A 16478-nucleotide genomic window follows, 5' to 3' on the forward strand; every position below is an offset into this window, starting at 1 on the left:
TCAGTTTGTGTTTGTAAGTACAGTATGATTTGCGCATTTATTGTGCCAGTTGCTATAAATTGATGTAGTCAAGAAATTTGTATCTGTGTTTGGTATGCTGATTCCTAAGGTATTGACTTGTTGTAAACTCATTTTTTTTATGTGACTTGTAAATAAAGAGTTGTGTTAGACTCCACATAGCTGCCTATTACTGTCATTGATGACATCAGTGGAGAGGTGATATGCGTACTGTTGATGAAGAACTATACAAAAGAAAATTTGCAACATGTTAGAGCACATACGGATTAGAGATGTGAAAAGCAGTGGCCAGTGCTCATTGTAGATGTTTTCCAATTTTTTTTACCATGTGAATAGTTGGCCAATAATTAAAGAGATACAATATGAAAAGGAAAAAAAAAAAAACAAAAGCCCTGCCCAGATCCTTAAACCTTAACATTATTGTTTGCATGTAATACCCATTCATTCTGCTGACTTTGTTGTTTTAAAATCAAATATCCTCCAGTTAGAGGTTCTGTTCTATACCTTTTGAGCTACATATAAATTTTCTTGGAGTTTTAGATTTGTCTTGCACTAGTAAAAACTTGATCTTTCAAACTTGCACACCATCTTCATCAGCAGGACCTGTCTGTTTTGCAAAACCAAGCTGTGTCTCTTATACAGTAGTGTTCTGACTTACTACTGGTGGAGAGACATTGTCTGGAGTGAGATTTGCATGTACAGATGCAAAAAACAGACAGCGTAGGTTGCGCAGACTCATCTCTATCAACCAAGCCAGAAGACAACAGAGACCATCCCCAGTAGGACCATTTCAAATAGAAATGATGGTGCTGCAGACATTCTCTTACTCTTACCACCTGAGAGTTCTGTCCTGAAAGTGTAAGAGATTTGTCCATTTTCCACATTTGCGAAAGCAAATCCCCAGTGATGTCATTTCATCAATAGTAAACTTACCAAAAGATGTGGGGCAGTCGTTAGCACTCTGGACTTGCATTTGGGAGGACAATAGTTCAAACCCGCATCCGCCTATCCATATTTAGGTTTTCCATGGTTTAGGGAAATAATTCCAGGCAAATGCCAGGGTGGTTCCTTTGAAAGGGACGGCCGATTTTCTTCCCCATCCTTGACATAATCTAAACTTGTGCTCTGTCCCTAATGACCTCAATGTCGATGGGACATTAAACCCTATCTTCCTTCTTCCTTCCTAATAATAAAACTGAACACTGAGAAAATTTTATGGGTGGATGTCACCATAAAAAACTGGGAGGCCATACTTATTAAGCTACTTCAAACAGTTTATTGTATTACATTATAAATATGGATTAACAAGGGCAAAGAAAGACAGGAGGATTAAGGAGTAATTTAGAGAATAGAGAAGCAGCTGTATGAATATCAAGAGCACAGATGACAAGCCAATACTATACAAAGAATGAAAGCTGAAAGGAATATGTAGAGTGTCTATATACAGGAAACAAACTTGAGGACAGTGTTATAGGAAAAGAAGAGAGGAAAGTAGTTGAAGATGAGATATGGTACGGCAAGAAGAATTTGACAGAGCACTGAAAGATCTAATGGAAACAAGATCTCTGGGGTAGATGACATTCCCTCAGACTTATTGAGATCCTTGGGAGAGCCAGGCATGATGTGAAATAGGGCATTACCCTATCCCTGATGTTATTCAATCTGTATATTGCGCAAGCTCTCAAGGAAATAAAGGAAAAACTTAGAAAGGTAATTAAAGTCCAGGAAAAAAAAAGGCTTTAATGTTTGCCAAAGACATTGTAATTCTCTCTGAGATGTCAAAAAACTTGGAAGAGCAGTTGAATAAAATGGATAATGTCTTGAAAAGAGATTATAAAATGAAACAAGGGTAATGGAATGTAGCCAGATTAGATTAGACAATGCCAAGGAAATGAAATTAGGAAATGACACACTATAAGTAATCAGTTTTGCTACTAGGGCAGCAAAATAACTGCCAATGGCTGATGTAGAAGGGATATAAAATGCAGACTGACAATAGCAAGATAATAATTGCTGGAAAAGAAGACTTTGTTGACATATAAAATAAACGTAAGTGTTAGGATGCGTTGTCTGAAGGTATGTATTTGTTTAGAGTAGCTTTGTATGGAAGTGAAATATGGATGACAAGCATTTCAGACAAGAAGAGAACAGATACTTTTGAAATGTGGTGCCATAGATGAATGCTGAAGATTAGATGGATAGATTCAAGAACAAATGAGAAGTTGCTGCATTAAATTGGAAAAATGATTTATAGCACAAATTGACTAAAAGAAGGGATCTATTAATATGACACATCATGAGACCTCAAGGAATTTTCAATAACAACTAATGGACCACATCATTTCAACCACTTTTTTTCTGTGATCTTTAACATTGGCCCAACATTCTTCCAGTCTTTTTTGGTGTTCTTGCTTCTTTTTTTGGTGAACACCTTACCTGTCTTCCTCTTGTATTTTGGTTGGAAACTCTGTTGTCCATCAAGTTTCTTGTATGAAAATACATGTTTCATGTCATCGTATGAGATCCATAGCCCTTGCATGTCTTTCTCCACTTCTTCATTGTTTTTAACTAGGGCAGAGCACTGTTATTTTTCAAAAAGTAGATAATAATTTGTCTTTACAACTTTTCAGATCTCTTTTCTGTCAAATGATCATTCAAAGAAATTCTCTTTTCTGATTGATACCTGTAATTTTCTCTTCACGGGAATGTAGCTCATAGTTTTGCCTTTTGTACTCTGTATTTTCTTTGACTTAGCCAGAGATCTTTCTCAGAATCTTCAATTATTTTGCATTTGTTTGTCGTGCCGTACCTTTATTATGGATTTTGAGGCTTTCTGGTGCATGTAGTGCATCAGGGATGAATAATTGTGCAGCACTGTTTAAGGTAGGCATTGGTGGATACTGATCATTTATAATAAACACCTTTGTTACCGTCAAACAATGGAAAATTCCGGAAGGACTGTAGCAGTATTATGAAAAGGACAGTTGCTACTCACCATAAAGTGGAGCTGATGAGTTGCAGATTGGCACAACAGAAATACTGTTAGAAAATGACATGTGCGTGTGCGCTCACTCACACACACACACACACACACACACACACACACACACACACACACACACGCGCGACCCCAGTCTCTGGCAACTGAAGTCAGACACCATGGTCATGTGTGTATGTATGAGTTGTGTGTGTGTGTGTGTGTGTGTGTGTGTGTGTGTGTGTGTGCATGTGCATGCATGCATGCGTGCATGCGTGTGTGCGTGTATGTGTGTGCATGTATGTGTGTGCATGCGCATCTGTTGTCATTTTTTGTTGGCCGAAAGCTCATTTTGTGACAGTCTTTTTGTTGTGCCAATCTGCAAGTCAGCATCTCCACCTTCAGTACCACGTAACATCATTCCTATCTTGTTGAAACATGAATGATAGGGTCCTTTCTCAGATATATTGAACTTTATCCAATATACTAGGTCTTTAAAATTTTCTACCTGCTTTATTTTTCCCCCAATCTGCCAGTATTGTGTATGGAGTGTGTGAAGAATGACTACTTAAGTGTCTCTGTGCATAGTAAAATTAATCTAATTTTGTCTTTGTGATCTCTATGAGAGTGATATGTAGGAGGCTGAAGAATATCTCTGGATTCTTCAGTTAATGCTGGCTCTTGTAATTTTGTAACTAGGCTTTCCGGAGATAATTTACATCAATCTTCAAGACTGTGCCAATTTAGGTTTTTCAGTTTTTCTGTAATTTTTTCCACAGGTTAAACTGACCTGTGAACATTCATGATGCCCTTCTTTTAATATTCCATGTTAGTCCTATTACATACAGGTCGCACAGCTGGATCAATAATCTAAGATCAGATGCACAAGTGAATTGTACGCTGTCGCCTTTGCAGACTGGCTGCATTTTCCCAATACCCTGTGAATGAAGTGAAGTCTGTCTCCTGCCGTACCTATGACTAAGCCTATGAGATCATTCCATTTCACATACCTACAAATCGTCAAGTCCGGATATTTGTAAGAGTTGACTGATTCTAATTGTGAATAATTACTGATATTTCAGTCATATCAAGATCTGACAAAATTTGTCAACCTTTTTTTTGGACAGTATTTCATTATAGAAAACTGTATTATCTGCAAAAAGTCTAATGTTACTATAATGTTATATGCGAGGACATTATATACAACGTGAACAGTGAGGTTCCCAAAACAATTCCCTAGAGCATGCCTGAATTTACTTAAACATCTCTCAATGACTCTCGATACAAGATAACCTGTTGCGTCCTTGCTAAGAAATCCTCAGTCTTGTCACATATTACGCTTGTTATCCCACATGATATCCAATTTTCTGTCTGATGTCTTGTGGCAACCTGTTTTAGACTTTTGCATCAGGATTCTGAACCTTAGTTAGTGCACAGTGCATAGGGAACTTATTTTTACTTCAATATTGTAGTTATGAATTTCATAGTTTGTCCTAAATTCATTGTTAGTATTAATGACAAATGCCATTTAGAAAATAAATGTAATAGCACGTTAGTGTAGAAATCCCAAGACCTTTGAAAAGGTTTCTGCACTCTCAGCTTTATGTAATACTCTTACTGCAGGTTTCTGTGGAATAAATAATTTTTTTGCTGTAGCTATATTGTCCTAAAATATTATGCCACAGCACAGCATTAAGTGTAAGCAAGCAAAGTATGCCAGCAATCCCATCTGTATATGAACACAATGAGAGAGACTCCTAAGTGAAAAACAGGCAGGACTGAGTGATGTGATTAACCTATCCAAGATGCTGGTGCCACCTCAACTTCTTATGTGTCCAAGTGCCTTGGAACTTCACACATGGAGGGAGCCTCATCCAGTGTGTACTTATTACTTTGTACTTCTACTTTCAAACTTAATCTTATTCCTACTTCCAAAATCTCTCCTTAAAATTTTACTTTGTAGGTACCACAATTAAACCAATTATACTGTTTAGAGTAACCACTTCCATAATTAAAATGTAGTTATAGTTTTTAAATATCTCTTTACAGTGACTTCTTTGATGCCCAAATTTGTAAAATGTCATTTGCTCAGATAATTTTGAACTACATATTGTTTCCAGCAGTCATTGGGTATTTATAATTTCCATTCAGTTATGAGTAAATTTTATGTACAACAATTTGTTTTTATTATATACACTGATTTTTATAAACAGTGTAATCTATGATAATCATTGTACAGTTAAAGTTATTAAAAAAAATCAAGCTGTTATGCCATGATCAAGCTGATTTTCTTGATAAACCCGTCAGTATGACAGCACAAAAAGTTTCAATCTTTGTAACATTTCTGGTGATGAAAGCTTATATTTTATAACCATATACTCAGAACACTTCAAAAGTAAAAATTGTAATCAGTAACAAATGCACAGGGGATTTAAGAAGTAGGAAATATACATTTATTGTTGAATAGAGTGCAGTATTAAAATGATGAAATAACTAAGCTTTTGCTTCATTATTTGTGCTATAGCAAGACCTAACTTTGTTTGCTTTGTGACAAACTAGCACAGCACAATTAAAGGCACAACTTTATGTGAAGTCGGTATAAACACAAAAAATAAATAAATAAAGTGCATCCACCTACCCAGCATACTGTCTATGTCATGGCATGGTATACATGATCAATCAGTGTTGATCAGAATTTACATCTGCCTATCCACATATTTGTAGAAAAAAAAGTGCAGCACTGGAGGGCTAGCTACTTGAAACGTTGCTCATGTCATTTACTAGCTGACATGCATTCACAGCACAGGATTCTACATTGGGATGGTCTCCACCAGACTGGCAATACACATGAATGGGTGCTGATGATGTGTATGCCTTGGGGATTTCCAGTACCCACTTGCTGATCATGCTATACAGCTTGTCTGAGGATACCTTAGTAGTTGCTGTACCACAAGTTTATTTTCGATCCTGTCACCCAGTAACATTTTCCCTGATCTCAGAAGATGAGACCTTACTGTCCAATATATTTATTCTCTTATCTCGTCTTCCTCCTTGCCTCAACCTACATTAACCTACCTCCAGTATTGCTTTGTAAAATTTCATTTTCTGCCTTTGTTGGTGACCCTTTCTTCTCCATTTACTATACTTTACTTGTATTACTCTCACCTCCTTCCATACTCAAGATTACTTATCAGCCTACAACACCCTCTTCTCTTGTCATCTCTGAACTGCTGGTGACTGCTTTCTGATGTAGTATCTTTGATCTGATAGTCTCTTTTATGTCATTTTGTTCATATTATGGTCCCTCATTTGACCTGAATCCTGAATGCTCTGTTCTCCATCCCCTCCTGCAATCTTCTTTTCTCCACTGAAATAGGAGCTTGTAGTTTTAGAAAAATACAAACACTATACTCAGATTTACAGTTCCTGATGGTAAGTTCAGGCCAATTCATAAGTTTCTGGATGAATTTAACAGACTTCTGAATGTATTTATTCTTGTCTTACAATTAAGAGCACAGTTATCTATTGCCTTGCAAAGATTTATATAATGGTACTGGAAGAGTGTGGCATTTTTATTGTTACTATATCCCTGTATTTTTTAAATTGCAAAAGCCTCTAACCAGCTGACAAACCTATGCACAAAGCTTCAATTGGTTTAGTTAATGTCTGTCTGTCCCAGAAGAAACTAAAAGTTTACCAAATCTGGAAATGAAACTATTTTCTGGCTTTAGAAAAATGAATTGTAGTTACTGACCTCTATGATTGCTCCCAGGCACAGAAAATCTCCTTTTCATTTTCACAAACTGGTTTCAGTTATGTAATATTTTTAATAAACTGTAAACAACCAGAGCTAAATAAGAAAATATTTGAACCAGATACAATATGTTATCGTTCCAGGTGACATTTGTGGGAAGGCCTTCTCCAATACCACCAGCTTAGAACATCATCTCATCACTCACAGTTCAGATCGGCCATATATGTGTGATTCTTGTGGATTTTCTACTAAATATATGAGTCATCTGATTGCACACAAACGAATTCATACAGGTATGTAATCTACCAATCTTTATAGAAAAATGATGAAATTTTATCAGTCTTCATGGGAAGGTATATGAAAAGCTTCAGAGAGGCCAAAATAAAACTGGTCCAGAAAATATTTACAATGAAGCTGATGTGGGTTTGGGCATTGTTAACGACCTTTGAGCATATGTGACCTTTCAGTTTGAAAAATCACAGGGAGAGAGATCAGGTGATGAAAGTGACTAGCAGACTGTACTGCCTCCACTGACTGTCCTCTGCTCACCGAACACCTCATGCACTCACATCAAGATTGTCAAAGTGGTGTGAGTTGTTGATCCATCTTTCTGAAAATATCCATACAATCATTCATCTTCTACTGAGTTGAGCCACATATGGATTAAACAGTTCCTGGACATACCGCTTAGAATGAAACAGTTTGGTGGAAGAGATTGTGGAACAGCACTTCAAGTACTGATGAGGATTTTCTCATGCTAATGGAATGTGTTCTGTGAACTCACATACCCAAACAGGCTGAACCACACCTCGTGAAAGGAAATGAAAAACTGAGCATCCAAAAGTACTGTTACCACTTAACTCAGAAATCGCCAGCTGAACTCAACATGCAAAAGTTTGTCTGTACGATTTAACTCCTGCACAGTAATAAATTTGTAAAGATTCAGATGAAGGTCATTTTTGATAATGTTTTGACATGTCGATCTCCTAATTCCCACTTGCACAGATAAATGGCATTGAAATTTCATATATTTTGTCTGGGCTTTCCATCACTTGAGCAATGTTTTCTGGTGTTTGAATTGTTTTCAGATAATTACAGTTTTGACAATCACAGAGCCCATTTTGTGCCATTTTGCCAGTAAGTTTTGCATTGCAAACTTTGCTGGAGCTTTTGTAACAACACTTCCTATCTTAAACATTTGCGCAAATAATTCTACCATTTTCCATGAACTGTGTTTTGCATAACACTCAACAGTGAAAATGCACTGTTTCAGCATGAGCAATATTTTGCATTACTTCAATATTAAAACATGTCTGCTCTTCTCGTGCACTCAAGTGTACCGTCAATGGAAAGTGCTTGGGACAGAGCACGTGGGTGGTGTACAAGTGCAGACGTGTTACAGCAACTGATTGATTCATTGGAATTACAGTTTCCAGCATTTTTTGTGATGGGAAGCTCTCCTGTCCATCAACAAGGACCAACTCCATGTCAGTCTTATAAATATTTTCCAGGACAGTTTTGTTTTGCCCAGCCTGTATAATAGTTTTCAGAAAGACACTTAGCAGAATGTAAAAGGCTTCAGAGCTGGGAACAACAAAGGCTTAAAGCTATTACAGCTGTACTTGTGACTGGAAAGCAGACAGGATATTCAGATATATTCTTGAATGAAATTGGAGGAAGACAACACCAACACAAGGAAAGCGTTACTGACCTGTTTGATGCTGGTTAAGTCTTGTGGAATTTTTTCTTTAGTCTTCCCCTGTGATTAGTTGATGTGGTGAACAGTTATTGAATAAATGTACACAACACTGTAGAATTTACATTTTCATTCTGTTCCTGTTTATTGACACTAAACTCAGTTACAATGGTCAACTTATTTATAATTTGTTGTTATAGATTTCATGACATAGGCTGCTAATCTACACAAACTGCAAGTGGCCTTTCTAAATTATCAACAGGCAAAAACTAATAACCATACAATGTATAACATATACATGGTCATATATTGAATGCTCACCCATGACAGCCTGAAAATTACTTAATGGAATATATACTCAACTTAAAATATACACTCATTGAAAACTTGTTAATGACATAGAACTAACATACAAATGTGTGAATGCCTATTTATAGATGCGGAAATTACAGAAATGATAAAATGTTAAAATATAAGTCTATTATAGTTTAGATATTACCATAAAAACAGAAATGGTAAAATATAAAAACACACAAAAGGCAGTGAAATAAACATGTTTACCCAAAAGCTGTATAACTAGAAAATGGCAAAAGGTACTGTTTTATGAGTGGGAAGTTTTAACATACAAAGGGATCTCCAAAGCTTGCTAAGATTTTTCTTGGGGCTCCAGGGGCTTCATTTGCTGTGGCTGTTGCTAAACTCTAGTTGTCTTTTGCAAAGGATGCCCTTTCTTAAACGCCAATAAATCTTTTCATATTGTCATCATATTTCAATGTTCATTTCCCACTAACTGACAAGTCCTCCTGCAATGTGCTGTAGGATTGTGTTACAAATTGTTTTGATAGTCAATAGTGTAGGTTAGCGAAATGCTATAATTTACTGTTCACATTCTGTAATTTCATCTCCTAATAAAATATGCAGAAACAAAACAAAGAAAACAAGTAAACACAAAAATGTCAATCACTAACCCAAATATTACTTTGAAAATAGTTGTGCTTAACTAGCTCTGCTGGAGGTGGTGCACAATTGACTTTGTGTGACTGCTGTGGTCTGCTGTGGTTGAACTTTGAAATAAATTCACACATTAACTTTCAGGAGATGATACACATGTTAAATTCTAGTAAAAATGTCGCATTGTTCCATGCTTGGAACCATAGGCACTGGAGACTATTTAACACATTCACAGCCATGAGGTTGCCAAAGGCCTGATGCCATGGGCTGGTAGTGAAATGTCCATCAGTATGTGCGTGGCAATCTATGTGTTAATGGAACATGGAATTTAGCTGCTTGTATTGCAAGAAAGTGGAAAAAAAGGAAACTTGTGGAAAGCAAGAAACATTGGTTAGAAGAAGTTCTTACTAGCGTTCATTGAAACGGTGTCTAGCATGAGAAAAAATGAAATTCATGATGTTAATAAATATTTGTGGGTAAAAATATCAGAAATAGTGTAATGTTAAACACTATAATTTTTTCCCCTGTGGTGTTTGTTATAACCTTTAATCACCAATAATTGCGTGGATATTCAAACACACTCACTTAGAAACAATAGCTGGTTACATGATAACAACTCAGTATCTCTCATTCGACTGCCGTGCCGTGACATGCGGCCGGCACCGTTCGTAGCTAGGTGGCGCTGCCGCGCCCAGCCGAGTTGTGGAGCGCCTCTATCGCCGTTTGCATGTACTGTCGTGGCGGCACTGTTAAATGTCGTGGCACTGTCACAACACTTTTCCCCCCCTTGAGGAAAAAAAAAAAACACTCACTTCCTTGAAGACATGGACAGTGCGGAGACATCCATGGCCTCTTGTGAGGCCCTGAGAAGATCCCGTGGAGAGACACGAGAGTATGGTCGAAAATGTCCAGGACGGAAGCTTGTGCGTGTAACGTGCCTCCTGGATTAGATGATGGGTGAAAACTCCGGAGCAGCATCCATAGGTGTCATGGACCTGGGGGTGTGCTCCAGCGAGATGGGTCCCAGAGAAGGCGGCGTCGCGACTGGGGCCGGTTCCGGTATACTCGGAAGTGGTAGCGACGTTGGCTGCATCAACACGTACGGTAGATCGGCAACGGCGACAGGACTGGCTTCTCGGGCTGGTGGAGGTGAAGGAAGGGGCGGTGGCACCGGCGTGGCCACCACTCGTGGGCGCATCTGGTCGTAATGGCGAACAACCATGCCGTCGTCCATACGTATTTCACAAAGCCGGCGGCCGCGAAGAGCCTTGACCACCTCTGGAATCCATTAGGGTGAGTTCCATACCCTCGTGCCCACACGTCGGCGCCCACCGAGCACAAGGCCTGACAGGGTGAAGCAGGTGCAGTAAAGTGCACGGTTGGCGGCCATGCAAGAATTCAGCAGGGCTGCGATCACCCAGAGGCGTGAAGCGATAAGAACTCAGAAATTGCAGCAGAGCGTCATCTATGGAAAAATCACTAAGGAATTTTTTCATCTGGCTTTTGAAAGTGTGGACAAGGCGCTCGACCTCCCCATTCGATTGCGGATGGAAGGGCGGTGCTGTAACATGATGAATCCCTTGTCCAGTACAAAAATCATGGAAGGCCTGTGAAGAGAACTGAGGGCCATTGTCCGTGACGATCGTGGATGGAAGACCTTCTAGCGCAAAGATTTTGGACAAAGCCAGCGTCGCCGCTGCAGTGGTGGGTGACGGACACCGAACAACAAACGGAAACTTCGAGAAGGCGTCAATCAACAGAAGCCTATAAGTACCGAGGAAGGGGCCGGCAAAGTCAGCGTGCACCCGCTCCCATGGCTGCGCCGGATCAGGCCACAGAGAGGGCATTGTACGAGATGCAGCCAGTTGTTGAGCACACTGACCACACGCAGCAACCATGTGGGCGATGTCCGAATCAATACTGGGCCAATAAACGTGCCTGCGGGCCAGGGACTTAGTCCGAGAAATCCCCCAATGGCCGTCATGCAACAGTTTGAGAACATCTTTGTGAAGAGAGGCTGGCACCACGACCCGTGGAGCTGCGCCATCCGTGGCCAGAAGAACACCACCATCACGAACAGACAGATGAAGGTGCAAGGCATGGTAGTTGTGAAGGGGATCTGATGCCCGGCCCTTGGTCCTGTCCGGCCAACCCCGTGGAACAAAACTGATCACCTGACGCAGGACCGGGTCCCGCACAGTAGCCGATGCAACCTGCGAACCTGTAAGTGGAAAACCCTCGACCGCACGATGTTCTTCCTCATCAATGTGGAAACAGAATATTTCATCACGATTGAAAACCGGGTCGGGGCCCATCGGCAATCGCGACAATGCGTCAGCATTGGCGTGCTGGGCCGTGGGGCAATAGTGAATCTCATAGTGAAAACGAGACAAGTATAAGGCCCAACGTTGCAGGCGGTGAGCTGCCTTATCTGGAAGCGATGCCGATGGGCTGAACAGAGAGACCAGCGGCTTGTGGTCGGTGATGAGGCGAAACTTAGAACCATACAAAAAGACGCTGAACTTTTTTAGAGCATAAATGATAGCGAGCGCCTCCTTTTCGATTTGAGAGTAACGCCGTTGCGCATCGTTGAGGGTCTTGGAAGCATAGGCGATGGGTCATTCCAACCCATCCTCATACCGATGGGCGAGAACAGCCCCTAGGCCATACTGTGACGCGTCAGTCGCAAGAACCAAGTGCTGACCCGGACGGAATGTGGCAAGACAAGGCGCCGACTGCAAATGAGCCTTCAGGTGGACAAAAGCCTGCTCACGCTCGTTGGACCAACAGAAAGGGACGTTTTTGCGTAACAGCTGATGCAGAGGATGAGCTACCACCACTGCGGATGGAATGAATTTGTGATAATAAGCAATCTTGCCTAGAAACGCCTGAAGTTCTTTGACCATAGACGGCCGGGGTAGAGCGTTAATGGCTGCAACGTGCTGATGTAGAGGACGCATACCCTCACGGGACAAGTGGAAACCAAGATACACAATGGAGGGTTGGAAGAACTGTGACTTGTCCAGATTGCGCTTCAACCCAGCCGAATGCAAAACCCGAAACAGTGAATGCAAATTGCGAAGGTGCTCCTCAGTGGAGTCCCTGTGACAACAATGTCATCCAGATAGTTGATGCAGCTGGGAACGGAAGCCGTGAGCTGTTCCACAAACCGCTGTAAAATGGCCGGCGCGCTAGCGACGCCAAATGGTAACCGCTGGTACTGATACAACCCACAGGGAGTGTTGATGACGAGAAATTCCTTGGAAGAAGCATCCAACGGCAACTGATGGTACGCCTCCGATAAGTCAAGTTTGGAAAAGAACTGGCCCCCAGCGAGCTTGGTGAATAACTCCTCAGGACGGGGAAGAGTATAAGTGTCAATGAGGCTCTGAGCGTTGACGGTGGCTTTAAAATCACCACACACTCGCAGACTCCCGTTTGGTTTAGAAACCACCACGATTGGCGATGCCCATTCGCTGGAGGTAACAGGAAGGAGAATCCCTGAAGCTGTTAACCTGTCTATCTCAGCCTGGACAGGTGCACGTAACGCCACTGGAATAGGGCGTGCCCGGAAAAACTTAGGGCGAGCTGTAGGTTTAAGAGTAATGTGGGCTTCAAAATCCTTGGTACGACCCAGACCAGCAGAGAACATGGACGAAAATTCAGAACACAATCCATCCAGCTGTTGATACAGAATATCCTCAGATATGAGGTGCACATCATCATCAATGGAGAACCCGAACAACTGGAAAGCATCATAACTGAATAGGTTTTTAGTGCCCGCATGATCCACCACATAAAACGTGAGGGGCCTAACAACAGACTTGTAGGCAGTGGAAGCATCGAACTGGCCAATGATAGGAATTTTCTGTTTATTATAAGTTCTCAGATTTTGCGTAACTGGAGACAAGGGAGGGGAGCCCAACTCCAAATACGTGCGAGAATTAATGAGAGTTACTGCAGAGCCAGTGTCCACTTGCATGCAAATGTCTTTATCCAGAACACGAACAGTAACAAACAACTTATTTGTTTGAGAAAGCACACAGTTAACATCCATGTCCGATGCCTCGTCCTCGTCGACAGGAACTTTAGGGGACTGACACACAGAAGCAATGTGGCCTTTTTTCCTACACGAATTACACGTGGCCCAGCGTTTTGGACACGCGGCCCTGTCATGCTGTACGAAACAATGTGGACAAGAAGGAAGTGCAGAACGAACCTGCTTCTGTGGTTGCTGTTTTCGCTGCGAGCATTGCGGCCCAACACGACGTTGTTTACGCGAGTGAACAACCGCCACATCTTCGTTCTCCTGTGAAACAGGCAAATTGTCCGTGTCGAAAGTTGACTGTACAGCGCCTACATCACACCACGCGTCTATTTGCGCGCCAGCAGCGTGAGACACTTCAAAGGATTGAGTGATGCTTAGAACTTCCGACAACGACGGGTTTGGCAGTTGTAGGGCACGTTGCCGAACTTCTTTATCAGGAGCAAGCTGTAGAATAGCATCCCTAACCACTGAATCAGCATAAGACTCATGATGAGTGTCCGTGACAAACTGACATTTCCTACTCAGACCGTGTAGTTCCGCCGCCCAAACCCGGTAAGATTGATGGGGCTGTTTACGACACCGGTAGAACGCCATGCGGGCGGCAACGATGTGGATGTTTTTGCGGTAATAGGTAGACAATAAGTCACACATTTCTTGGAAGGACAGGGAGGCAGGTTCCCGCAGAGTGGCTAACTGAGATAGTAGCTGATAGATCCGTGGGGAAATCCAAGATCAAAATAACGACTTACACATAGGAGCGTCGACAACACCGAAAGCCAAGAAGTGTTGCCGCAAACGCTTCTCATAATCCTCCCAGTCTTCAGCGGCCTCATCGTAAGGAGGGAATGGAGGCGGAGAAGAGGAAGACAGACGATGAGTAAGCGACGTCGACAACGCCTGAATAGCAGCCGTCAGCTGTGTTTGTTGTTCAATGAGCGCTTGCATAAGCTGTTCCATGTCTGCCCCGTCACGAACACACGAATCCACAACGCAGTGGAAATATCCCATCCTCGTCGCCAAAAAGTGTTATAACCTTTAATCACCAATAATTGCGTGGATATTCAAACACACTCACTTAGAAACAATAGCTGGTTACATGATAACAACTCAGTATCTCTCATTCGACTGCCATGCCGTGACATGTGGCCGGCGCTGTTCGTAGCTAGGTGGCGCTCCAGTGCTCAGCCGAGTTGCGGAGCGCCTCTATCGCCGTTTGCGCGCACTGTCGTGGCGGCACTGTTAAATGTCGTGGCACTGTCACAACAGTGTTGTCTTTGCAAGTGTCCATACTTTAAAACACTGTAGAAAGAGAACCACTGATCAGAATGATGTCAAGTTTGAACAGCACATTAATGATGCAGGGTGGGACTGTCATGGGGTAAAACTACTTTAACCAATAGATGGTGCTGTAAGCTTCAGAGTACACATACCAACAGACATGCAGGACATGGCTATTCCTCAGTTTGCTTCAGACATGTCCAACATGACTGTCTCCATGGAGGATCACACACTGCTGGTAAAGCTTTTTTATAAGAATGGTGTCTATATGCCAATAGCCCTGCAGAAGTTCTGGACATTCAGGGGTATGAAAAACAGGCATAGGTGTGATGTCTGCTAAGGATCTGGAAAAAAGAATTACAAAATTTTAAATGACAAGTTTTTAGCACCTCATTCTGTCCCTGCAAACGTAAGTGTACAGTGGAATATAAGCATTCCATGTGACTGGTATTTGTCATTATTGTTACTCTTTGACATTAGTGAAATATAGACGATTCCATGCCTCTTTAACAGTTAATTGTGCAGCCTTCCATGCTTGCAAGCTATCTTGTGTAGATGTGTTTTATGTGGAAAAAAATCTTCAATTCTACCAGATACCATATATTTGGTGACCACAATGATAACACAACAAAACGACCCCATCAGCTTCAACGTTCTGCACCGCATCGTAACATGAACGTTCCTTACATCTGCATCAGCCGGGCCGCATGAAAACGGACAATCCACCAGTCGCCACAGAGCCAGCTACAAGCAGCACAGTTAACAGGGTTGCAATTAAGTCCCTGCTATTCCGGCAACATAACCTGTTGTTATGGTTTGCGCAGCTTGAAAGCCAGTTCATCCTTGCACAGATATCAGCAGACGAAACAAAGTATAGTTATGTAGTCGCAGCACTACCAGAGGACTTAGCTGCTGAGGTACAAGATATCCTTGCTGCACCACCCAACGCCGAATGTTATATGTCTATTAAGAATGCGCTAGTGACCCGCTTATCACAATCGTAAGTGAAGCAACCAGAGAAGCTTTTTTGGACTGAGGAGCTCAGTGATTGAACCCCTTCACAACTTTTAAGTCACTTGTGCACACTGGCAAGCAACACAGTAAGCAATGACATGCTGTGCAATATATTTAGTTGTCTCGATTACCCTCTGAAACTCAAAAAATTGTGACAGTGTGCATGGATGATTTAAATGCACTAGCGCAAACAGCAGACAGGATTTTCGAGATGTATCCCACAGCAAATGTGTCAACATGACACCATGGCAAGAGAGTATGTCTGCAGTGGCACTAGCATTGCTCCAGTTGCAATTAGCAGAGCTTACCATGCAAGTAGCCACATTACACACGACGCACATATGTCATCGACCATGCCTCTGGTTGTCAAGAAGCTGTAACTGCTTGCCGTTGACACAAAATATGTGTTGACACCACAATAAATTGGGCAACAACACGCGAAACTGTACACCACCATGCAAATGGAAACACGAACCGGAAAACTTAGCAGCAACAACTACTCATACCAGTAATGTATGTGGACTTTTTGTCACAGTCTGCAACACGAAAGTACAAACGTAGTGGACACAGGGGCAGAAGCGTCCGTATAACAGGTAACTCATGCACCACACCGGAGCTGCAATGATTATTGTATATTTGCCACTAACAACTCTAAGATTGCAGTTAGGTCACATTGTTCCTTACGCTTGGCTACGCTGTACATTTGAGTGGCACTTCATGGTGGCGGATACATCGCAGCCTA

At 41.6% G+C, this 16478-nt stretch overlaps 1 protein-coding gene across 2 annotated transcripts in view; it reads left to right on the forward strand.

The window, feature by feature from the left end:
• Window positions 1-16478, forward strand: part of LOC126470659 (myoneurin-like) — a 136209-nt gene that overhangs the window by 84020 nt on the left and 35711 nt on the right. For both annotated transcript variants that reach the window (XM_050098656.1, XM_050098648.1), the window contains exon 8: window positions 6893-7042. In XM_050098656.1, coding sequence (XP_049954613.1) covers window positions 6893-7042 — 150 coding nt within the window. The remainder of the gene's footprint in view (window positions 1-6892; window positions 7043-16478) is intronic.

This window comes from Schistocerca serialis, chromosome 1 (genome assembly GCF_023864345.2).
Source record: "Schistocerca serialis cubense isolate TAMUIC-IGC-003099 chromosome 1, iqSchSeri2.2, whole genome shotgun sequence".
Classification (NCBI taxonomy): domain Eukaryota; kingdom Metazoa; phylum Arthropoda; class Insecta; order Orthoptera; family Acrididae; genus Schistocerca; species Schistocerca serialis.